Here is a 27,133-nt window from a genome sequence, read left to right as displayed (position 1 = left end):
TTTCCTATTCACCCGAACCCTAAGTCCTTGATCTACTTCGCCACTTCTCGCAAAGGCGCGACAGTGCTTCTCTCAGTCGGCATCGTGCACCGCTGCCGCCACCACCCATCTCTCTCCTCCATCTCCATGGTCGGTGGTCCGCCTTGAGCGCGCAGGCCACAACTGTGTTTCTTCTTGGTTGACGCTCACGGACCGCCGTGTCGGGCATCCTTTACCCCGTCTATACATCGACCGCCTTCCTTCCTTCTCCCTTGCTGTGCACAATTGTTGCGGGCAATAGTTGACCGACCCTTTGCAATCGCCGCCGCCTCCAATACCCAACTCCGTTGTGACCACTAGTCGCCAGCAGCTATCCTTGACCTAGGGCCATCGTCGGCCACCGTGAGCTAGCCTCTGCTGGAGTTGAAGCTGTCGGAGGAGGGGCCGAACAATAAAGGTAAAGAAATTCTAATTTAAATTTCATTATTGAGTAACATATTTAATTTCAGATAATGCTATTAGATAATTGTTGATTGAATTAATTAACTGAGTTATAAAGAAATTGGGTAAATGTTGATTAAACAGTGTTATTGTTCGAGTAAGTAGGAAGAGGAAGAGGATACCAGTAAGTTAACTTGGGGTTAATTAATGAATTGATGATTGATTAAATTAGCTGATGAAGGTTGAACTAGTTTAATGATGATTATTAATTAATAGATAATTGGCTTTAGGATTATTATTAATAACCTTATTGATTTATGCATTTGTGAAATCTGAGAGTGGGTTTACAGATTGGTTATAATTAGATAATATGATTAAGGATTTATTGAATCAGTAATCAAATTTATAACTCATTAACTACTTAGTAATTATTAGTATGGAGTTACTAATAGGATGAGTAACTTGATTTATTGGTGTTGGATCGTAAAGTTCGCTAGAGGGGGAGGAGGGTGAATAGCGATCTTCGAAAATCGTTATCGAGTAAGAAACGGAAACATAAAACACAACGCTAACAAAATCAATTTTACTTAGTTCGGAGTCTTTGTCGACTCCTACACTAAAGTCGCACGTGAGAGTACTTTCGTTGGGCAATCACTAAAAATTTGTAAAATGTTACACGATTAAGTACAAGAAAAAAGAAATACCGACAACAACAAGAAATTGAGCCACAGGTTGCCGGAAGAGCTTCGTAGCGTCGCAGGAGCAGTGCGCAACAGAGTAATCACAGAAAGAAAATTGTTGTCCTTTGCTCCAGGTGGTGGCCTCCTTATATAGGAAGCTTCAGGCGCCTGGATCCCTTCCGCGCGCCTGGAGCGTGACGTCTGTCTAGCCAATCAGCGCGCTCCACGTTGCGACGAGATAAACTTTTGCATTCCGGGCGCCCAGATCCTTTCCGGGCGCCCGGATCCCTTTTTCCTGCAAGAAAAGATTAGTCCTAGGTAATAAATATTATACTACCCTGCAAAACAAATGTTAGCACAAATCTGTCGTCCGACTAGCACCTAGCGAATTTTAGAACCGACAGACTAGCGCTTAGCGTCTAGGCCGACTAGGCGGGGACTAGGCGCCGCTAGGCGGATTCCTCGGTATCCCTTGTTTCTCATGTGGACTGTGGACAATATCATATGCAAATTTAAATATTGTCTTAAACAATTTCATAGCAATGGAGATCTAACTATGTATGCTGAAATAAATGCATACTTTCCAATACAAAAAAAATGAAAAACTAAAAGAAAACTAATAGTTTTGTGTAAAGGAAATATACTAAACTCAGTAAATATGAGTAAAAGAAACAGTTGAACAGTAGAACATGCAGTAAGTTATCATAATCATGTAGTAAACAATAGAACATATATCCAACTCAAATTTTAAAACCTTGCTATAGCTAAAACAACTTTAGTGGGGGAAAACATTAGAAAATGGTAGCAATAGTTCAATTCAAGATTACAATACATTGTGAACCAGTAACCACTAAGCAAAATATAATTGTTGAATAACATAAATCATGTCTTAACAAAATGAGTTCAAAAATATACAACTAATAATATCTCATAGACTCATATTTATTCTACTTCTTCTTCTTCTCCATAATTTTCAATAACTTGTTCTCCATAATTTTCAATATCATTATTGTGATCCTCGTCTTCTTCTTCAGATTCAAAATCATCTTCATGAAGTTCTCTCACTTTAGAGCTTCTTCGGGGTTGTAGATTTTCATCTGCTCCACTTACTTCATCAACGATTTGCCAAGTGAGCCCGGAACCTAGTTCAACTTCATCATCTTTCCCACCATCTACAATCCATATTGTTGGTGGCATTGTCTGTTACAATCTGAACAATATTCTGAGCTCCTACCTGTTCAATACACTTGTCAACATACTCAAAAATAAGTTCAGATGTATGCGCCTCGTCTGAAGACTCCTTAGACTCTAAAAATGTAGTACCCTCCTTGCAATTAACACACAAATTTAAGATGCTTCTTCTTTTACTATCACTCCATGCATCTGTCATGATTGAGCATCCATTCTTTGCCCATTCTTCTTCATGTTTCTTCAGCATTTATTTTGTTCTTTCAACTTCGGCTTTCAATAGTAGCTCCCTAAGTTGATATTGAGTTGGAGGCTTGAATCCTAGTCCAAATTGACCCACTGCCTCCATTAGTTGCTTGAAGCTATCATTATCAACAGCATTGAATGAGATTCCATTTTCATAAACCCATCTCCCAATATATTGTTGAACTTATTGAGTTCTCTCTTTGAAAAGAACCTCATTTATATTTTTTTGGCGAAACACTTTACTTCTACTGGAGCATGCATTTTCTGGAGCAATTGTCGATGCATATCTATCCATGGGGTAAAGTGGAAGAGGTTTTTTAATTCCATCAATCCCTTTAATTTCAAGACCTTCTTCTTCGTCTAGAGAAATAGCCACCTCTGCTCTACAACTTTGTTCTTTCATTATTTTGTTCTTCTTTCTGTTCCTCCCTTCTAAAATAGTCTGTTTGCACTTATGTCTTCTTGAGATGCTTTTCGACAACCAAATACATTTCCAGGTATATTTTCAATGTGCTCCTTTATCCTATACACTCCTCCTGACATTGCTTTTCCACATAACTTACATTTAATTTTGTCGAGGTTCTTAGGATCAATTAATATCCTAAACTCCCATCCGATGTCATTTGACTTTCTTCTAAGAATCCTGGATTCGGATTGAGTGACAGATGCTGTCGAAGATGGATTGCTTACCATTGATAACAGATAATCTGAAAAATTATATATAACAAGACATAACATGATAATAAAATTTAATTATATCATACCATACAAAATAATGAAATATAACATTAAGTCATTAACAAGTCTGAGAATATTTTTTTATATATCTTAATCTAATTAATAAAATTTATTAGATATTTGTTTAAATAAATTAAATTTTAAATATATTTTTTATATTTTTAAATCTGTTTTATATATAAATTAATAATATTTATTGGAATTTTTAAAATTTTAATTTAATTTTCATATTTTTTTATTTTTAAAACTGATTTATATAAATTAATAATATTTATTAGAATTTTTAAAATTTTAATATAATTTTAATATTTATAAATCCGATTAATATAAATTTATAATATATAAAATTTATAAATATGATTTATATAAATTAATAATATGTATTATATTTTTTTAAAATTTTAAATATTTTTTATATTTTTAAATCTGATAAATGATGATATTTATTATAATTTTTTAAAGCTGTTGATATATAAATTAATATTTATTATTATTTATTTAAAAAAGTTAAATATATTATTTATATATTTAAATCTGATTATATAAATTAATAATGGTTATTAGAATTTTATATATAATTTTATATATTTAAATTTGTTTTATATAAATTAATAATATTTATTATAAAAAAATAAATTTTAAATATATTTAATTGGGATCGTAATTTTATTAGGCTTGAACCCAACTCTATTATTGAAATTATCCCCGTTAGGAATTGTTTTAATTTATTAAATCTAAAAAAAAAAACGTCGTCTCTGTCGCGATGGCGCGGATGCCTCGTGGGAGGGGTCCGGCTCCGCCGGACGCATTCAGTGCTGCCGGAAGCACCGCCGAACGAGTCCGGCGAAGTCCGATGTTGCTTCCAGCGGCGTCGGAAGTGTCGCGGAAAGCTTCTAGTGTCGCTGAAAGCATCACGAGATGCTGCCGGACGCGTCCTACGACGCTTCCGGCAGCTGCGGACGCATCCTGCGCTGCGGAGACGTGCCGCGACAATGACTCAACAGGAATAAAAAAAAAATTAACAGAAAGTAAGGGAAAAAACGTAAAAACTTACCGGAGCCACGGAGCGACGAAGCCTTGACGCAGCGACGATGAGAGAAGACGAAGCGGCGCTGAGAGACGATAAAACCCTAAACTCTAAACCCTAAACACACAAACAACAAATTTGGTACAAAATATGAAAACCTAAATATCTACGCCGAGGGTCGCCGAGAGCCGCCTAGGTCACCCGCCTGGGGGGTTTCCGGCGCGGCCTACTGCCGCACAACGCCTAGGCAGCCGCCGAGCCCGTGTTTTCGAACACTGATATATATATATATATATATATATATATATATATATATATATATATAAATGTTCTCCTGCGGTGCATTTCTTGCGGTTTGGTGCGGTAGAAGTGATTTGGCATTCCACGTTCGCCGACCTCGCCAAACGGCCACTGCCGACCTTCCGTTGGACGCCCAGCCACTGTCAGCCGGATCGCTGCCGGAATCCGGCCGTTTCATGGCCAAATCTGCCGCGATGCTAGCAGACGCAACGCTGCCGATTCTGGCCACGATCCGGCCGGAATCCGGTCGCGATCCGGCCGGAATCCGGTTGTGATCCGGCCGAGGGGTGTTCCGCCAGCGTTAAACGCCGATCATCGGCAAACGCCGGGAGAAGCGGAGGTTCCCTGATCGGTTCAGAGACCGATCAGGAGGTTCCCTGATCGGTCCAGAGACCGATCAGGAGGTTCCCTGATCGGACTAGTGACCGATCAGGAAGGCAAGTCCGCAGCGTGCGCTTTTTTATTTTTTTTGGCTTTGACGTGGAATGCCAAATCACTTCTACCGCACCAAACCGCAAGAAATGCACCGCAGGAGAACATTTCTATATATATATATATATAAACTTAGTAGTAATTAGATTCTGTCTCCTCGAGACCAGAATCTAGTCACGATCTCAACTTAGATTTTCAAAATGGCTTTAAGTTGAATCGACGTCTATAGTTCCCTCAAACGGGGAACGCGCCCTCACCAAGTCACTCCCCTCCAGTGACTTACCTTTACTTTTCTTTTGCTAGACATCCAATCAGTCAGTCAACCTGTTTGGACTTCGTGCCAGCTATCCAGTAGACCTTTTGACTTAGCTAGACTTTATACCAGTTATCTGATCAACCCATCGACATAGCTAGATTTCTTGTTATCTATCCGGTCGGCTCGTCGACCTAGCTGGGCTTCGCACCAGCTATCCAATCGGTCCGTTGACCTAGCTGGATTTCTCCTTCACCCAGTCAAAGTGTTAGATCACAACAAAATTAACTTAACCTACTTTATCATTCATCAAAACCTGAGTTAGACCGTTAGTGCTAACCGCACCAACAATTGGTTCATATATTATAGATCCTTAGATTTGCTTCCTATCCCACACTTATAGGATTTGAGCTCGAGACTTTTGACTTGAAGACGGTTAAGATATTCTACGCTTGAGGTGGATAGTTCCTGCTTTGACTTCTATAGTATCTTTGATTCTAGTGCATGATTATTTATTACTATATTTTGATTAGATAGTAGTTATTGCTTACCTTGTCTCTACTTTATATATTTCTAGAGTTGACCTTTACTACTTGCACTTGTTTTAGTCTATTTTGATATCCATGTAGTCTCGTTGTTATCCATGCTATTTATGGTCATTGTAGTTGTACTTTTATGCTAGTGATACTATACCGTAGCATAGCTGTAGAATATTGAACTAGGTTACCAACTTGATATTTATTCATGCATGTGAATTAGTAAGATCATACTGTAGTATAGGATATCGAGTGTCCTACTATACCTTGATTTGTTAATAAGGCATACCTATATGTTAGTGAGGTTAGACCGAGGTGTAGTTATAGAGTAGCATACTGGATGTGATTATTTGTTTTTTTACTTATCATTATGTTGTTATGTCTTGACTGTTAGTATTGACTCTAAGAGTTAATTATGAGATGATTGACATATCCGGATTAGAATAATTGAGTTAGACTCAAGTGAATCCAACCATATAGATTCAATATAATTCGAATTAAACTTGAGTTACACTCATCATTCACTAAAGAGGATTAATGGAGTTTAATGAAACATTAGAAGAGTTAATTTCGAAATTCATTCAATTTTAAAATTGAATTAAAAAATGAAGAGTTTAAAATGACCTTAATGGAGTGTTAATGCTCATTAAGTCTCATTAAGTGAATTAATGCTCATTAAGTATTTTTATTGGATGAAGTACAAAAGTATTTTTTTCTCTCATTTTTGAGTGTGAATTTATTCTTCTTCTCCTCTCTTTCTTTGGCCGAAACTCAAAGAGTGTTGGTCCTCTTCATTTCTTGTGTTTGTATGGATACTGAAAGAGGCACAGACATGTAATCGTGCTAAGATCCTAGTTGTCGAGAGATCGAATACACGCATTAAAGGTATAACTCCTTATCATGTTAAAATTTAGTATATGTTTTCTTCGTTCACATGGATCTTCTGATAGGAACTAGATATTTTTCGTTGCGCTTTTTGTGTATTTAGCGCCCTAGTTTCTTATAGTGGTATCAGAGCTACTTGCGAAGGCGTATACTAAGTTGTTAGATTTTATATGTTATATAGAAATTGCATTATAGGTTTACTATGATTTGCACGTTTATGAGTTTTCTGTTGGGAATGAAACAGTGAGTATATGAACAAACTAAAGGATATAACATCTTCATACTTGTTATGAACAAGTGCTATAACCTATTCATTTGATAGAAATAAACTTCCAACATTTTGGCCAATAGAAGTTGTGAACAGCAAGGTGGTCTCAGACAAAGTGTTGTGAACAACATGGTCTCTCGATTTTTGTGGGTTGCATGGTCTCGGGTATGGCAGCAACTCATACAATGAGTATGCGAAATAATTTTTCGCTGGGGCATTGCCCTCTCACCCTCGCAAGGGGCGCTGCCCCTTGAACCCCGTCCGCTAACTGGCTAGCGGGATCACCATGACATTGCAGCTCATAATTAGTTGTTGAAATTATAGTAGATTTATGTCATAAGGATATTATAAATATATAGATGACATGGTGCATGGTTATGCCCTTTAACCCCAATGTGATTGGATGTGTGTTGTAATTCATAATATGGCTTGCGTGTCGTGCCTTCATCTTTTATCACTCTTGTTGTAAATTTAGACTATCCTCGAATGTAACTTGAGGTTTCTTTAGGTTTTGTAATGTACAAATTAGAGAAGAATTAGTCTATTGGACAATGGTGGAAAAGGGAGAAGGACAACAACACACGACGATCAAAGAAGCACTTGGATAAGATGCTTAAACCTAGGTTGACCTTTTGATCTTCTCATTGTCTTGAGAAGATCGTAGTTATGGGGTCATAACCATGTCACGTTTAATTTAGCATATATGTTAATGTGTGCCATGATTGTATGTGATACATGTGTAGTTTAACAATAATTAGGTCCTTTTAATATATGCCTACCAAAGTTTGGTACTCACTTCTAGCTCGATTAATTGTAGTCAGGTTTTGCCAAAGCAAAGTGACTCGATTTATCTTCCTAGAGTGCGACAAGACAATTGTGATGTTCGACTATTAAATTTTGAGTGTGACTTAACTAAGTTTTATCAATTGGATTGAGAACTTAGAGACATATCCCATATGATGAAATTTAAATTATACTAGTCTTGGGCGATTAGTCAAAGCTAACTCAAGATAAGCTATATAATGTGAATTTCATAAGATGGGCAAACCAATAAATAGTCTTATTCACCGAATGATATAAGAGTTACATAGGATGTAATTAGTAAACGTTACCTACCTAAGTTACACTAAGTCTTGGGTGATTAGCCAAAGTTAACTCAAGATGAGGTATAACATGGATCTTGTCCCACATGAATGTCATCGCAATTGGATTTGGAATTAGTAGTATAGGTAAAACTACATCCATGACTTGCTCTTACCAAGCTTTATAATTAAGTGGGAGAATAATTTAATTAAAATCCTAATTGAATGATCTAAATATGATACTTATTTCTGTATTTTATTATTGTAGATTACTATGTCATCAAATACGTCGAATACCCTCTCTCTGCGATCTGTCCTTGATAAAGACAAGCTCAATAGAGCTAACTTCATGAACTGGTACAGAAACTTGAGAATAGTTCTCAAGCAAGAAAGAAAACAGTACGTCTTAGAGCAACCCATTCCTGGAGCACCCTCCACTACTGCCACTAAAGCTGATTAGGATGTTTATAAGAAGCATCAAGATGATGCATTAGATGTATCATGTCTTATGCTCGCCACCATGAACTATGAGCTTCAGAAGTAACATGAGAACATGGATGCTTATAATATAGTTGAACATCTTAGACAACTATATCAAGGACAAGCAAGGCATGAGAGATTTGAGATCCCTAAGGCACTGTTTTAGTACAGAATGCAAGAAGGAAGTCCCGTAGGGTCTTATATGCTCAAAATGATTGGGTATGTGAAGAATCTACAAAGGTTGGGGTTCCCACTAGGCCAAGAATTGACCATTGACTTTATTCTGCAATCATTGTTTGAGAGCTACAGTCAATTTGTTATGAACTACAACATGAATTAAATTGACAAACCACTACCTAAGATGTTGAGCATGTTGAGAACTGCTGAACTCAACCTTAAGAAGGTAAAACCTAGTACCATTTTGATGGTGCCAAAGGGCAAAGGCAAGTGGAAGCCTAAAGGTAAGGGTAAGACCCAAACCAAAGACAAGGGCAAGACTCATGCACTGAAACCTAAAGGCGGGGTTGTTAAGGATGGAACCTGTTTCCACTGCGGTGAGACCGAACACAGGAAGAGGAACTACAAGGTGTACCTAAAGGAATTGAAAAGGACGAGAAATAAGATTTCTGCCTTAGGTATATATATGTTATAGAAATCAATCTATCTATTTCTTCTTCATGAGTATTAGATACCGGGTGTGCATCTCACATTTGTACTAATGTGCAGGGGTTGAGAAATAGTAGAGCATTGACGAAGGGCGAAGTGGACCTACGAGTAGGCAATGGTGCAAGAGTTGTTGCTATTGTTGTAGGAACATATTCCTTATCTTTGCCCACTGGGCTTATTTTAGAACTAGAAAAGTGTTATTATGTGTCTGCTTTAACTAAAAACATAATCTCTATTTCTTATTTAGACAAGGAGTTTTCATTTATAATAAATGTCAAATGTTGTTCTGTTTATTTAAATGACATGTTTTATTGTAGTGCACCTCTGTTAAATGAACTCTATGTTCTAGACTTTGAAAACCCAATTTATAACATAAATATCAAACAATTCAAGTCTAATAATTTGAACCAAATATATTTCTGGCATTGTCGCTTGGGTCACATAAATGAGAGTTACATATCTCAACTCTATAAAGATGCGCTTCTGGACTCATTTGATTTTAAATCATATGAGTCATGTGAATCTTGTCTTCAAGGCAAAATGACTAAAACTCCATTTAGTAGACACAGCAAAAGAGCTAATAATTTGTTAGGACTCAAACATACTGATGTATATGACCCTTTCAGAATATCAGCTAGAGGAGGCTATCATTACTTCATTACTTTCACTGATGATTTTAGTGGATATGACTATATGTATATGATGAGACATAAGTCAGAATCCTTTGAAAAGTTCAAAGAATTTAAGAATGAAGTACAAAACCAACTTGGTAAGCATATTAAGATGCTTCGATCAGATGGAGGTGGGGAATACCTTAGCCAAAAGTTTCATGACCATCTCGTTGAGTGTGGGATCATATCTCAACTTACTCCACTTAGAACATCACAATGGATGGTATATCAGAAAGGAGAAATCATACTTTATTAAATATTGTACGATTAATGATGAGTCATAAAGATCTTTCTATTTCCTTCTGGGGACATGTTCTAGAGACAACTACTTTCACACTTAACCGCATTCCATCTAAGGTTGTCATAAAAACACCATATACGATATGAACTGGGAAGAGTCCTAAGATGTTTTTCATGAAATTTTGGAGTTGTGAGGCTTACGTTCGATGACAAGTCTTAGATAAACTAGAACTCAAATTGGACAAATGCTATTTTGTAGGATATCCCAAGGAAACAAAGGGATATTACTCTTATAATTCCACACATGGCAAAGTGTTTGTTGCCAGAAATAGTGTTTTTCTAGAAAGAGAATTTGTTTCTAGAAAATCTAGTGAGAGTAAAGTCGATCTTAAAGAAATTCAAGATACATAAACTAGTACTAACGCCTTGATGGAAACTGAACAAGTACCACAAGATGTTGTGGATCATGATTTTGTTACATCGCAAGAAGTTGTTGAGCAACAACCTGTTCAAGTAGCACAAGCTTTACGCAGATTTGATAGTATCCGTCGTCAACTTGAGAGATATTCTTTTCTCTTGTCTGACCACGGTGATGTAGTGTTTGTTGTTCTCAACAAACCTACATCTTATCAGGAAATTATACAGGGCCCAGATTCTGAGAAATTACTAGAGGCTATGAAATTCGAAATGGAATCCATGTACACTAACCAAATATGAACTTTGGTTGATCCACTTGAAGGGATCAAACCCATTAGGTGTATGTGAGTCTTCATGGTGAAGACTGACATGGATGGTCATATGCATACCTATAAAGGTAGATTGGTGGCTAAAGAATTCAAGCAGATTCATGGTATAGACTATGATGAAACCTTTTCACCAGTTGCGATGCTTAAATCTATTCGGATCATGCTTGCTATTGCCACTTAATATGATTATGAGATCTGACAGATAGATGTCAAAACCGTATTTCTTAATGGAAATCTACTTGAGGATGTGTACATGATACAACCTAAGAGTTTTGTAGATCTAGAGCATGCTAGAAAGGTATGTAAGTTGCAACGATTCATATATGGATTAAAGCAAGCTTCTAGAAGTTGGAATCTTCGATTCGATGATGCGATCAAAGCTTTTAGTTTCATTAATGATGAAGATGAACCTTGTGTCTACAAGAAAGTTAGTGGGAGCACAATCATCTTTCTCATATTGTATGTAGATGACATACTTCTCATTGGAAATGATATCTTTACTCTTCAGCCAGTGAAGACTTGGCTTGGGAATTATTTCTCAATGAAGGACTTAGGTGAAGCAACCTACATTTTAGGCATCAAGATCTATAGCGATAGATCCAAAAGATTGCTTGGCCTAAGCCAGAGTATATATATTGACAAGGTGCTTAAACGTTTTGCCATGCAGCATTCCAAGAAGGGATTCCTGTCGATGTCACATGGTGTGAGTCTTTCGAAGACTTAATGCCCCTCTTCTAAGAAAGAAAGCGACCGCATAGATTAGATTTCTTATACATCTGCTATAGGGTCTATCAAGTATGACATACTTTGTACTCACCCAGATATCTCATATGCGTTAAGCATGACGAGCAGATACTAGTCCAGGTGAAGGTCACTGGATAGCAATCAAGAATATTCTTAAGTACTTGAGAAGAACTTAAGATTATTTCTTGATCTTTGGAGGCGATGAAGAGCTTGATGTAAAGGGTTACATCGATGCTAGCTTCCAAACTGACAAGGATGATTATAGATCACAGTCAGGATATATATTTTGTTTAAATGGTGGTGCTGTGAGCTGGAAGAGTTCAAAGCAAAACACAGTCGCTGATTCTACAATAGAAGTCGAGTACATTGCCACTTCAGTTGCAGCTAAAGAGACTGTTTGGATCAGGAAGTTCATTATAGAGCTTGGTGTTGTTCCTAGTTTAACGAACCTAATAGACCTCTATTGTGATAACAATGGAGCTATTGCACAGGCTAAGGAACCTCTCTCTCATCAGAGATCCAAAAATATACTACGGTGATTCCATCTTATTCGAGAGATCATCGATAGAGGAGATGTGAGGATATGCAGAGTACCGCCCGATGCTAACATTGTGGATCTCTTGACCAAGGCTTTGGCATAGAGAAAGCATGATGGTCATATTAGGTCACTGGATATTAGATATTTCAGTGATTGACACTAGTGCTAGTGGGAGATTGTTAGTATTAGCCCTAGTACCAATTATAAGATGATTGTAAGAGGCTCCTTTTGTATCATATTTTATTATCAATAAAAGACAAAGTTGGTTATTATATTTATTTTAATTCAGTGCCGAATGAATAAGTATAATAATGTTCTAAAATAAGAGGTTCTAATCTACAATATATCAATTGGTTGAATTGATAGTGAGATATTGTAGATATATATAGAACACTACTTTAAACTATTCCTAGTCAAATATTAATATGCAAGGACAATATTAATGCGTTGAGACTAACACGTAGATCAACGAATGACTTAATCTCACAAATCATGGATATGATATATCAGGTTGACACATGGGTATATATTAGAGAATATATACTGAATAATCCCCCATGAGAATGTTTCATAGATCGTTATAACTGTGTCATAAACATTCTCATGTGACTATTGGTATGAATAGTCCTTAGATCTGAAGTCACTACGGTTCCCTACATAAGGAGTCGTGTACTTTGGTATCATCAATCGTCATCTATAACAGGATAGACTATAAAGTCGATCACTAGGTATGCAAGAAGTTATGTGAAGGGATATGAGTGATGTGCATGAGATCTATCTCTTTCATATGACGGAAGCAATATCCGTGAGCCCCTTGATTAGTAGGACACAAGAAAGCATGACCATACTCATATGAATCAATATGAGATATTGAACTTATTTGATTGAGTATGTCTACTTAGAGATCAAGAAACACAAAGATTGATAAGAGGATAACACGGTCTATGCCTCATTGATCAATCTAGATATCAAGGATAGAAGGATTGAGTCATTCAAGATAATAGTCACGGAAAGGTTAAGTCAGATATTGACATTTTCGTCACTTGGGTAGCAATAATGTCTTGTTAGATGTCACTCATTATTTATGTATCTAAAATAATTTTGGAGACATTGCTAACGTTACAAGAACTTATTGGATCACACACAAAGAACATACTGATTTGGAGATAGATTCATTTTAGTTTGACTAAAATGTGATGAACCATTAGATGAGATTATTTTAGTGATTAACACTTGAGCTAGTGGGAGATTGTTAATATTAGCTCTAAGAGTCAAGTGTGAGATGATTGACACATCCGAATTAGAATCATTTAGTTAGACTCAAGTGAATCCAACCATATGGATTCAATCTAATCCGAATTAAACTTGAGTTAGAATCAAGTGAATTCATTCACTAAAGAGGATTAATGGAGATTAATGAAACATTAGAAGAGTTAATTTCGAAATTCATTCAATTTAAAAATTAAATTAAAAAATGAAGAGTTCAAAATGGCCTTAATGGAGTGTTAATGCTCATTAAGTATTTTCATTGGATGAGGTATAAAAATATTTTTTTCTCTCATTTTTTAGTGTGAATTCATTCTTCTTCTTATCCTTTCTTTCTTTGGCCGAAACTCAAAGAGGGCTGCTAACACAACCTTGAGTGTTAGTCTTCTTCATTGTCTTGTATTCATGTGGATACCGAAAGAGGTACGGATACATGATCGTGCTGAGATCCTAGCTGTCGGGAGATCGAGTACACACATCAAAGGTATAACTCCTTATCATGTTAAAACGTAGTATATGTTTTCTTCCTTCACATGGATCTTCTGATATGAACTAGATGTTTTCTGTTGCACTTTCTGTGTGTTTAGCACCCTAGTTCCTTACACTTACGACCGTTGTCTCTCATTCATGGTTGAGAGAGTTGTTAGTGACCATTGGTATATCCTGTCAACCATTATCTCTAATTCGGGGTCGAGAGAGTCATCAGTGATCATAATACATACAACTACCCACGGGGTCATCTGTGGTAGCGTATATTGTCACTCGTAGTCCATGGCTAGATAGCTACGTATATATCTGTCTGCCCATGGGACCATCTGTGGTAGAGTGTACTCCTGCAGACAGTAGCCACTTTTACATCCTGTCTGCCCATGAAACTATCTGTGGTAGAGCATTCTCCTACAAACAATGACTATTTACATACCCTAACTGCTCACAAGATCATTCGTGGTAGAGCGTTTTCCTGTAGTCAGTGGCTGAGAAGCTAGATAGCTACCTCATCCTGTTCGCCCACGAGACCATCCATGATAGAGCGTTCTCCCGTGAACAGTGACTATTTATATACCTTGACCACTCACGAGATCTATTTGTGATCGCATATTGTTGCACTAGACAGGACTAGTTATATGCTTGTTATATGGTGGTTATATATTTGTTTGTGTAGGTTTGGATGTACTGTAAGTACTTCCGATTTATTGGTTATACCTAGTTGAGCGGATTAGTGGAGTATTTTATTGTTGGTTATGCTTTTGGTTAGCAGATGATTATATTGACTCTCTTACTTTTGTAATAAGTATTTTACATGAGACTGCATCCTTTGATCTTTTTATATATAGTATTATGTAGTAAGGATTTTTATTTGAGTTATTTGGGTTATTTTCTGCTGCTTGTATTTATAATTTTCTTTCTGTATCAAATGTTTGAGTATTGATTTTAGCTTGTTAGTTAGTATGCTCACATGTTCATGCATACATACACTCATTGTCATTTGTAACTTGGTGTTATTATATTACATTGGTAGTTTATGTTGGCTTGAATTGTTTTGATATCAGTTACTTCCTATAATATCACTAGGGGTATCGTCCAATTTGGCGAACAAGTATACCTTTGGGGCGTGACAATTTTATTTGTATCAGAGTGGTTCGAGTTCGAATGTCGGGTTTTATATTTTTGGGATTTTATCTCATTTTAATTTATGTGTTTTTCAAGTTTGGGATGCAAGTTAAGCCGGAGGGCATCTCTGAGCTTTAGGAAAGTAAGGTATACCTTTAGTGATTATCTTACATTTTGTGTTCACTGCTTGGTGTAGGTTATTGTTAGATAAGTTGAATGTTATATAAATTTAAGTATGGTTGGTTAGATCAGTGAATGAAATCTCGAGTTGTGCCACCCAAAATGGGTGATTTTTATCGTTCTGACGCGGGACCGACACAGGCATAGCATGCACAACAATTTTGCGTGTGTCATTGCGTGCATCACGCACGCGCAACAAAAGGAAGATAGAAAGAATCAATTCGTGGAAGACTTACTTGGAATCATCAGCGAAAGATTAGCTCGGTGAGGAGGTGGTGACAAGGTTGTTGTGATGCGGCGACGGCGAGTCGGCGAGGTGGTGGCGGCAAGGCGACTGCTATGAGGCAGCGGCGACGTGAAAAAAAATTACAATGGGAGGCGGAATTACAAGGTTGAGAAAAAGTTAGGATTTATTTAAACTTTTAAATAAAACCATTATATAGTATATATAATTTATAATTAATTAATAGAAATTAAATTATATATTATATAAAAGAATAATTAATCAAAGAAACTGATAATTAATTAATATAATTATAATATATAATTTTATATTTTTATTATTGCTATTAAAATTATAAATAATTAAAGTAAAAAAATAGATAATTTAAAATAATTTTTAAAACAAACTTTAAATTATTTTTATAAATTTAAAATAGATTAAAATTTTATAATAATTTTAAAATTTTATAAATAATTATAAAAAATAATTTTTTAAAAAATTTAAAAATATATAAATTTTTTAAATAAATTTGATTTTAAATTCAATATAGATAATATTATTTAGAATATTTATACATAATAATTATATAATTATATATAATATAGATTAATTAATAAATAAATGATTTGTATAATTATTATATATATTATGATTTTTGTGTCAATTTATATAATTAGTATAGATAATAATTTTTTTTATCTTAGAATAAATTTGAAATTTAAAATCATGAATATTAACATACTCAATCATATAAACATATTTTTGTTGATGTGAATGTCTAATCTTTATTTTAGACGTTTTGATAAATTTATGCTGTCAAGTTACATAACTTTAATACAACAACAACCACCTTTTATTTTATATATATATATATATATATATATATATATATATATATATATATATATATATATATATATAAAGTATCGAACCCATATTGGCACAACATGATACGATATCAAATCCATATCGTTCCGATCTGAGACCGAAACTTCAGCACGGGTCGAGATTTTAAACCTTGGGTTAAACTCTCTCCCATTTATTTGGATTGTGTAACTGATTTTATACCTATCTATTAGGTATTCATTGATTTGGTTTAGCATGATGATACTCAGTGAATCAGCTCTATTCACAATTGTGGTTGAAGTCGACCATAGAAGAGACCAATTGACATGTTAGGCACCCGAACATGATGCAAAGAATGTAGATTCTTCTGTGACACCAACTGATACCGAATTAGAAAGTAGGAGTTTGATCAGTCAACAACTTATTGGAGATCAAAGGAATACAATCTCAATGAATACCACCAATGATACCAACCCCTGTTACTACTAGCCGGTGACCTGTTAGATATGTATGCATAAACATTTGTAGGTTGAGAATTAAATTCTAAACTTCACATGTTGGTGAAATATGATAGTTGTGATTGTAGCAAAATCCTTGGATCATCCTGCGTTGCCATAAATATTTAATTTAGCCATTAACAAGTGTCGTGCATGCTTCACATGCTTCTTTGTAGGATGGAATCTTGTGCCTTTCAATATGCGTTGGGTGTTTTCTTGAGAGCTTTTGTCACTGGAACTGAGAAGCTGTGACTTGGGGATTAAACTAATTCAGATCATAGCGTCAACAATATGCAATGTTGTTTTGTTCATCTAGTAAATTCTAAGGCTTGAAGACATGTCAGGTTATCCCAATCAGTCAAGTAGAGAATAACTGCAAAATGTAAGGCAAAAGGAAAATATATTAACCATTACGTCTCTAATTGTCTGTGCAGAAGAGACCTAGTGATCAGCCAAAAAGAAAGGAAAGAATAGGACCGTTTTTCTTCTTTAATCATTTGTAGTGGTTTTTCTTTTTTAATCATTTGCAGTGATTTTCTTGTCTGATTCCTTTTGATAATTTGGAAATAGTTCTTTAATTTCATTCCACAGAAATTGATCCTTTTGTGAATAATACAACCTAGGGTGATATTAACTTGGGATGCAGAGATACCTGCCAAGAGTATAGTGGTCATATGTATTTTCCCTATCCATCTTCATAATCATGTAGTCACATCTCCCATTCAGGTAAAGAATTGTATCATCTGTTGGTCAACAACGAGGCAATCATGATTATAGCATCCGTGGAAATGTGAATGCTCCATCCATGGCTGATGAAAATAGTACACATAATAGTTTTTCCCCTTGGATATTTGTTCAGGTCTGGTGCAATATCAGATTGAATAAATATGCAAGAACGGTATGCATGTTTGGATACATTAAAAGGGGATAAGGGCAATAGCGTCATTTCGAGTCAAATCTCCCACAAGATCGATTTCACTGGAGTTGAGGAGCCGTCTGTTCGTTCAGCCGCCACACCGTTCTCTGGTCCGCCGATCGACGGCCACTGGCCCACCGTGCGGATACTACCTTGGCTCCCGTAGCATAAGTAGACAAGCACAGTGTCTGCCCGTTCTTGCTTCTCAAACAGTTGTATCTCTTCCTTGCTCATTCATTGGCATCACTCATTGAGGCTGGTCCGCGGGTAACTTCAGATCCATTAGCTAAATGTATAGATTTCTTTGATAGATCTGTATAACTTGCAGAAGTAGCGCACCTCAATTTCCACTGTCATTCGCTGCCACTTACCATCGCCGCCCTGTCATCCAACGCCATCAGGTGAGATTCAACTTAAGTGAAGGATTTTTTTTCTTCCTTACGCTTAACAAAATCGGGAGTTATGATACTGTGTCAGGGTTCATTTGGCGATGGTAGAAATTGGCATGGTTTTGTTTGCTTGCACAGTATATGTTTGACTAAATGCGCAGAAGAATGCTTTATTTTTATAACATGTTTGATCTTGTCCTTATGTTCTTGAAACTGTTGTGATATGGATTCTCTTTAGTTTCTGCTGCTACTTTGTGCGAAGGAATAACTGTTGATCGACTCAAGCTTCTTGACTGTGAGGTTGGCTTTGTTGGTTCTCCAATGGTGAGCAGCGAGGAGTTGAAGAAAGCTCAGATTGTTGAGGCTCGTGCGAAGAGCATTTTCCCTAATGTTAGGTGCACTGAATGTGGCAGTCAATCCATTGAGGATTCACAGGCAGATGTTGCTATTTTGCTCAGAAAGGTAAAAATAGTTTTCTTGAAACTCTTCTATGTTGTTCTTTGTTTCTTCATTAGCTAACATAGCTTGAGGATGTTAAATTTGGTTTTCTGGAAATAAATCCATGAATGCATAGATTTTTCTTTCTTTTTGACTTCTCTATATTGCCTTTCTTCTACTCTTATGAACATTGTCGATTCTGTATCCTCGGTCATATTATTTGGTTATTAAAATCATCTTCAACTCAAATGTGACAAAGTAGATATGTACATGAAGCATTGAACAGATGAAGCAGATGAGCAGAAGGGGATGAGTAGAACAAAATGAAACCGATTGAGTAGGAGAACAAAAAGGGATGGAAAATATGAACAAAGAGGATGTAGCAAATAGCTTGGCATGAAAATAAATGTTCCCCTTTATGTCCAAATGCCTACTTCCTTTTTGGTCATCTAGTCCAATGCTTGGGATGGAAATAAGGCAGAAACAGTGACTTGATGTAGAAAAGCAGTGGTGCAATGCTGTGAACAAGCTTGGTTAGCATATTAGATGTCCCCAGAGTGTAGCACATATGGTGGGCGCATGATAGTGTATCCGGATTGGACAGGGGTCAATCCCCAGGATGTCACTGCCTGTGATAGTCCCTGCTATGCGCCTTCCACGTATTTGAATTTACCTCCCTCCATATTTGTGGGACCAATTCTAAGGAGGCTGTTGATGTGATGGTTCCATATTTTTTAGTTAGTAGACTAGATGTGGACAAGAAACAAAAGCCTCATGGTCTTTTTTCATGTGGGGAAAATAACAGAATAAGTATTTTTCAACTTCTCAAATAATCATGACATTCGTCACTATACTACTTTTAAAGGACGTTGTAAAATGTTTGACAATAAAGAGAGATAAAAAAAAAATAGGACTTTGTTATCATGATAGAATTTGCTAAAAATAATGTATTCTCTATTTTGCTAAAAAAAAGTCACTAATTCAAAGACTTTTGGGTCTTAACAAATGGTTCCGACAAGACAAAAGAATTGCATCATTATTCACACATGAAGCTACTTTTTCAAAAGAAGGTTTTATTTCTGTTGTGAACTATGGTCATGTCCCTGAAGTCCTTTGCTAACTGTCATCTTGGTTCGTGGAGGAATCTTTCCTTATGGTTATTGGAAACCTTCCTTGCTTTTATTAATTTTTATTGGGTGGGGCTGCTTATGACTGCTAATATTTTACATAGGACAGTTTTAGTCATATATCTTGTTAGATTTTCTAGGATGCAAATTATTTGTACTTTTGTTTATACACACACCAGTGTTCTAAAACACGGGCTAGGCGGCAGCAAGCCGCGCCGGAAAACCCCCAGGCGGGTGACCTCGGCGGCCCAGCCGCCTAGGCGGCTCTCGGCGGCCCTAGGCGGCCCTCAGCGGGCCTCGTCAGGCCTCCGCGACACGTTATTTAGGTTTCACTGTTTTGGTATTTTGTTCGAAATTTCCTGTTTACGCCTTCGTCGTCTCTCAGCGCCGCTTCGTCTTCTCATCGTTGCTGCGTAGCTGCATCGTTGCGTCGAAGGCTTCGTCGCTCCGGTAAGTTTTTACGTTTTTAAGTTTTTACGTTTAGACTTGATACATCAACAAAAGAACAGTGTTGAGTCATCGTCGCGGCACGTCTCCGGCGACGCCGGACGCGTCCGCAGCCGCCGGACGCGTCCGACAGCATCGCATGATGCTTCCAGCGGCGCTGGAAGCTTTCCGCGACGCTTCCGGCGCCACTGGAAGCAACGGCGGACTTCGCCGGACACGTCCGGCGGAGCTTCCGGCGGCGCCGGAGGCCTCCCGCGAGGTGTCGGTGGCGTCCGCGCTGTCGCGCGAGTCACGAGACGGCGTTTTTTGTTTTTTTTTTTTAATTTAATAAATTCAAACAATTCCTTTAAAATTTAAATATATTTAAAATTTATTTTTTTAATAAATTTTATTAATTTATATAAAACAAATTTAAATATATAAAATTCCATTATTAATTTTATAATTTATTATTTATATAATCACTAATCAGATTTTAATATATAAATAATATATTTAACTTTTTTAATAAATAATATTAAATATTAATTTATATATTAACAGATTTAAAAATTATAATAAATATTATCATTTATCAGATATTCAGATTTAAAAAATAAAAAATATTTAAATTTTTTAAAAATATAATACATATTATTAATTTATATAAATCATATTTATAAATTTTATATATTATTAATTTATATTAATCGAATTTATAAATATTAAAATTATATTAAAATTCTAATAAATATTATTAATTTATATAAATCAGTTTTAAAAATATGAAAATTAAATTAAAATTTTAAAAATTCCAATAAATAATAAATATTATTAATTTATAATTATATATAACAGTATAAAACAGATTTAAAAATATAAAAAAAAAATATTTAAAATTTAATTTATTTAAACACATATCTAATAAATTTTATTAATTAGATTAAGATATATAAAAAAATATTCTCAGACTGGTTAATGACTTAATGTTATTAAAATATTTTGTATCGTATGCCTGTATCTGTATAGTATAATTAAATATTTAAATTTTATTATCATGTTATGTATTGTTAGTTATTAATATATATAATTTTTTTAGATTATATCTGTTATCAATGGCAAGTAATCCATCTTCGACAGCATCTATCACTCAACCCGAATCCGGGATTCTTAGAAGAAAGTCAAATGACATCGGATGGGAGTTTGGGATATTGATTGATCCTAAGAACCTCGACAAAATTAAATGTAAGTTATGTGGAAAAGCAATGTCAGGGGGAGTGTATAGGATAAAGGAGCACATTGGAAATATACCTGGAAATGTATCTGGTTGTCGAAAAGCATCTCAAGACAAAAATAAGTGCAAACAGGCTATTTTAGAAGGGAGGAACAGAAAGAAGAACAAAATAATGGAAGAACAAAGTTGTAGAGCAGAGGTGGCTATTTCCGTAGATGAAGAAGGTCTTGAAATTGAAGGGATGGATGGAGTTAAAAAACCTCTTTCACTTGGCCCCATGGATAGATATGCATCGGCAATTGCTCCAGAAAATGCAGGCTCCAGTGGAAGTAAAGTACTTCGCCAAAAAAATATAAATGAGGCTCTTTTCAAAGAGAGAACTCAACAAGTTCAACAATATGTTGGGAGATGGGTTTATGAAAATGGAATCTCATTCAATGCGGTTGATAATGATAGCTTCAAGCAACTAATGGAGGCGGTGGGTCGGACCAGGATTCAAGCCTCCAACTCAATATCAACTTAGGGAGCCACTTGAAAGCCGAAGTTGAAAGAACAAAACAACTGAAGAAACATGAAGAAGAATGGGCAAAGAATGGGTGCTCGATTATGACAGATGCATGGAGTGATAGAAAAGAAGAAGCATCTTAAATTTATGTGTTAATTGCAAGGAGGGTACTACATTTTAGAATCTAAGGAGTCTTGAGAGGAGACACATCTTGAACTTATTTTTGAGTATGTTGACAAGTGTGTTGAACAAGTAGGAGCTCGAATATTGTTCAGTTGTAACAGACAATGCCACCAACAATACGGTTGCAACTAAATTGATGAGAGAAAAGCGACCTGGATCTTTTGGAGTTCATGTGCAACACACGTTATTAATCTCATACTTGAAAGTATTGGCAAACAGAATTTCCACGATATGAAAAGATTATTGAGCAAGCCAAGTCTTTTACCATTTTCGTTTATACTCACCATAAGACTTTGTCATTGATGAGAAGTTTCATAAAGAAGAGAGACATAGTCTGGCCAGGAGTTACCAGGTTGGCATCAAATTTCCTCATATTGTAAAGTTTGATTTTAAGGGCCATGTTTACACGTGATATGTATGAGAAATGCAAATGGTCAAAAATAAAGGGAAATTGACTTACTCTAATGTGATGAGCATGAGTTTTTGCAATGGTGTGACACTTTGAAAATATTTGCTCCTTTGGTAAGAGTTCTTCGATTGGTAGATGGAGATAGAAAGCCATCGATGGGGTTTCTATATGGGGAGCTACTTCAAGCTAAAGAAGATATCAAGGTGGCTCTGAATAACGTGGAATCAAATTATCAGCCTATCATAGTCATTATTGAGTCAAAAATGAAGGATAGACTTGATACATCATTGCATACCACTGCTTTTTTTGTTGAATCCTTATTTTTACTACAAAGATAGTTCTATTGCTCTTTATGAGGAGGTCGCAATGGGAATTTTTGAATGCATGGAAACTTTGCATGCCAATGAGTTAGATCTACAAGATACAATTATTAACAAGGAATTTCCAAAATATAGAAATAAGACTGGGTTGTTTGGAAAAACATTGGCAGCAAAAGCATGTGAAAAAAATGATGATACATTTGATCCATGTGCATGGTGGAGTATATACGGTGCTCACACACCTAACTTGCTAAGGGTGGCATTGAGGATACTTTCATTAACTACAAGTTCATCTGGGTGTGAAAGAAATTGGAGTACATTTGAAGGAGTAAGTTTTAAACTTTCAGTCTACTCTTTAATTAAATTAGTTATAATTTTTAATGTCTACTCTATATTCAGGTACTAACTATAATATTTACTTTCTCTGTTTTTTTTTAGATTCATACAAAGAAAAGAAATAGGTTGGATGCCAACAGGTTGAACAATCTAGTATTTGTCCAATTTAATGCTAGATTGTTGAACAAACAAAAAAGAGAAAAAGAAAGAAATGTTGATGTCCTTCTTGCAAAAGATGCTTCAAATGCACAAGGTTGGATTGTGGACGGTGGGGAAGATGATGAAGTTGAACTAGGTTCTGGGCTCACTTGGCAAATGGTTGATGAAGCAAGTGGAGCGGATGAAAATCTACAACCCTGAAGAAGCTCTAGAGTGAGAGAACTTCATGAAGATGATTTTGAATCTGAAGAAGAAGACGAGGATCCCAATAATGATATTGAGTTTGTGTCCGATGAAGAACAAGTTATTGAAAATTATGGAGAAGAGGAAGCAGAATAAATACGAGTTTATGAGATATTATTAGTTGTGTAATTTTGAACTCATTTTGTTAAGACATGATTTACGTTATTTAACAATTATATTTTGCTTAGTGGTTACTGGTTACTGATTCACAATGCATTGTAATCTTGAATTGAACTATTGCTACTATTTTCCAATGTTCTACTGTTTGCTATATGATTATGATAACTTACTGCATGTTCTATTGTTTAACTGTTTTTTTTAACTCATATTTACTAAGTCTAGTATATTTCCTTTGCACAAAACTATTAATTTTCTTTTATAGTTTTTCATTTTTTGGTATTGGAAAGTATGTATTTATTTCAGCATACATAGTTAGATCTCCATTGCTATGAAATTGTTTAAGACAACATTTAGATTTGTATATGACATTATCCACAGTCCACATGAAACAAGGAATACCGAGGAATCCGCCTAGCGCCGCCTAGTCCCCGCCTAGGCGGCCTAGGCGCTAGGCGCTGGTCCGCCGCCCGACTAACGCCTAGCGAATTTTAGAACCTTGACACACACAATGAACTACTGCTTCATGACAACCATGGTGATGTCCATCCATTCTTTCTTTACTCCTATACCTTCATTCTCGTTTTCATTACATGCAACAAAATTTTGGCTTATCATCAAAGATATCTACTACATAGTATCTTTTATTTTTCCACCTCGACGTTCTAGAAAACAACCAAACTGTGCATATATATGCTTGGTCAACTTGTTGATTAAGAAAGACAACTTAAATGGTCATTCAAATACAAGTATGCAAATTGCAATATTCACCTGAATAATTTTCCTCTGTTTAAGTTAAGTGTCTCCGCTACATTATCATCATGGTGCAAATCTCTTGACATAAACAAATCAATGGTGTGGCGCTTCCTAGTTTGGATTTTTTTTTTGGTGTGAGAACTTTTTCTCTAGTTTTTAAAAATACTACTTTTGTTGAATTATTTTCTGTTTCGATTTCATAGTTGATGCCTTAGTATATGTCTCAAGCATTGTATTGGCAGTATTATATCAGAACTTATATTTGTTTCTTTTGTGTGTATCTGTTCTCAAAGAGGAATCACAAACAGTAAATTGTTGAATAACCAAATATGTTTTTCTTTTTGTAAGCTTGTCTATTAATCTCAGGGTCCTTGTTTCTGCTATTCATTATCAGAATTTTACTCGCAATGAAAATCTATCAAATTTTGGTGCAGAAATTTCTCTGTTTCTTGTGGGGCTTTTCCTTGTTCATTTTCTTTCTCTTGTTTATCTACTTACCGGCTGAAATCTGTGCATTTCTCCTTTTTGGCTTTTTAGTTTTTCTTTTAATCAGGAAGGTTCTGCATAGTTGTCGCCTACATGATTCTCTATTATGAACATCTTTTTTTTTAAAAAAAAATGTGTATCTATTGTTAATATTACTATAATTAGTGGTTTCCTTATCATCTTTCAGCTCATCCGGGATGAAATCCGAGAAGGTAAAACTGACAAGGAGGTGTACAAAAGTCTAGCGGAAAGGTTCGGCGAGGATGTACTTTATGCTCCTCATTTCGATCTACAAACTGCTGCTATATGGTTGTCGCCGGTAAGATCTTTTACATTGATACCAGAGGACCTTGCGTTCTGTTTTTGTATTGCAGTGTGGTTCTCTTAGACAAACTTTACTTGGATTCTAAGAAAGATCTCATTGACATTAATCCAATGGAATTAGGTCATTGTTGCTGGGGTTGCAATTGGTGGATGGGCATATCGGAGGCGCAGGCAAAATACCAATGTCCACGTAATGGCACTGAATCTTGTTCGAGGTGTTCCGTTAACCCCTACAGAGAAGGAAACTATGCTCGAACTACTAACACCACCTCCATCTCCGAGAAGAAAGTGGTGGAGTTGAAGGCTTTGTTGTGCTTTCTATGATCCTTCACTCTTAGCTAATCTATATACTTTCATAGTGGACCTTTATAAGAAGAGCAAACAAACAAAATGCTGCAAAAGTTCCAATTTTGTCACTGTTATGTCGAAATGTTTCTAGCTCATGAATGTTTAATCGATTACTCAATAAGTTGAATGAGAAGCGATTGGAAGATGCACCAAATTCTTCATATTTTTTTAAATTTCGAAAAAGTAAAATTAAAGTTGATAAATTTGTTGAAAATTCATAATTTTCTTTGGAAAATATATTTAAGAACTTGAATACGATTCAGACAAAAAAAACCATGCGGTATCAACACAACCCGGATAAACAGTTTCATCATTATATTAACTTAGGAATGTCAAGAACGAATTCAATCTGACAATCCGATCCAAGCCAATTTAAAACATATCAAGTTCCGATTGAGAATTTTTAGATTGAATTTGGATTGAAATGTTTTTGAATTGTGTTAGAATTATTAGATTAGATTTGGGTTGAAATGTTTTTGGATTGAATAGAATTCAGATTCACTCGTGTTGATTTAATACGTTTTTTAATTAAATTAAATTTTATTTTAAAAATTATGATACTTTTAGATATAATAAGAATAATAAGTATTAGATAAAAGTAAATAAATTATAAGAAAAATAATAAAAAAATCATTTTTAATCTGGATTAGTTATATTCTGATCCAATTCAGATCGATTTTTTTTTTTAATAAAATCTTTACTTCAACCGAAAAGTCACCCACAAATCCATCCTTCTATCCGAATTGATTCTATGTTAACTACCAACCAGCATCCGAACGACGCGTTTAGCAATAAGAGTAGGCCCCATTATATTTTTACCCATCATTATTAATTATTTTATTTTCATTTTATCCTCTCTCGTTCTTTGCGTGGCCCTGCAATGGCTGCCTCCTTCTCCCTCGCTCCTTCCCAAATCTTCCTCTCCCATCGCCATCTTTCTTCTCCGTCTCCGAAGTCACTCCACAAATCCATCCTTCTATCCTCTTCCTCTTCCTCTTCTTCATCGTTCACAGAAGCAGCTACAAATCCGATCCTCTCAGAGGGAGTAGCAGAACCGGCGGCGGCGGGGGCTGTTGCAGAGCAAGAAGAGAGCTCCAAAACACTACTAGATCCAGTCACAGAGGACCCTCTATTCAAGTATCCCCTGCCTTCACATTTAAATTTCTAATACAAAAATTCCCATTTTTTTTTTTTGGATCTCAACACCTAACTGTATGTTAATTATCTCTGCAACGTGAGCTAGTTGCTAGAAACAGAAACACGCACTGAAAAACTATTGATTCTAAGTGAACTATCATGGTCTGATATTTCAATATTCAAGGGGGTGCAAGACCTGCGGGAGAGAGGTAATCGAGAAGGGTTGCAACGGCGAGGGCCGAATTCAAGGCGGGATCGCAACCGTCCCAGGCTTTGGCTGGTGGCCGATAAAAGCCTTTAGGCCTTGCCCGGGGTTTGTAGCAACTGGTGGGAGGTACACAAGGAAAGGGCAAAGCATGGACGAGGTTGCATTTGGCAGGGACGGAAGAGATACGCCCGCCAAATCAAGGTACAAACTTACTTTACTGATGTTTATCTTATTTCTAGCTAATACAGGAAGAAAAAAAAAATTGCTCCTCTCCTTATTTGGAGTATCACTTCTCTAGAACAGTCAATG

The 27,133-nt window shown here is 35.8% G+C and overlaps 2 protein-coding genes across 11 annotated transcripts; both read left to right on the top strand.

The window, feature by feature from the left end:
- Positions 1 to 25,642, top strand: LOC121997712 (cytochrome c-type biogenesis CcmH-like mitochondrial protein). Of its 10 annotated transcripts, none has more exons than XM_042552287.1 (6): positions 2 to 436; positions 17,490 to 17,946; positions 18,008 to 18,080; positions 18,331 to 18,530; positions 24,995 to 25,126; positions 25,253 to 25,642. In XM_042552287.1, exons 4-6 carry the CDS (start codon positions 18,390 to 18,392, stop codon positions 25,430 to 25,432), a joined length of 453 nt encoding a protein of 150 aa, XP_042408221.1. In that variant the 5' UTR covers positions 2 to 436; positions 17,490 to 17,946; positions 18,008 to 18,080; positions 18,331 to 18,389; the 3' UTR covers positions 25,433 to 25,642. The 10 variants fall into 10 exon arrangements, with proteins under 10 accessions (XP_042408223.1, XP_042408221.1, XP_042408219.1 ...); XM_042552285.1 differs by having other exon boundaries at positions 18,307 to 18,530; XM_042552284.1 differs by adding an exon at positions 17,387 to 17,489 and having other exon boundaries at positions 17,623 to 18,080; positions 18,307 to 18,530.
- Positions 25,643 to 26,312: 670 nt separating this feature from the next.
- On the top strand, positions 26,313 to 27,122 carry LOC121994349. Its single transcript, XM_042548418.1, has 2 exons — positions 26,313 to 26,616; positions 26,801 to 27,122. The coding sequence occupies exons 1-2, from the start codon at positions 26,360 to 26,362 to the stop codon at positions 27,120 to 27,122; spliced, it is 579 nt and encodes a 192-aa protein (XP_042404352.1). The 5' UTR covers positions 26,313 to 26,359.
- Positions 27,123 to 27,133: the final 11 nt, after the last annotated feature.

Source organism: Zingiber officinale, chromosome 6A, assembly GCF_018446385.1.
Source record: "Zingiber officinale cultivar Zhangliang chromosome 6A, Zo_v1.1, whole genome shotgun sequence".
Lineage (NCBI taxonomy): Eukaryota > Viridiplantae > Streptophyta > Magnoliopsida > Zingiberales > Zingiberaceae > Zingiber > Zingiber officinale.
The sequence above is the reverse complement of the archived record's forward strand: the minus strand, read 5'-3'. Positions and strand labels throughout refer to the sequence as shown.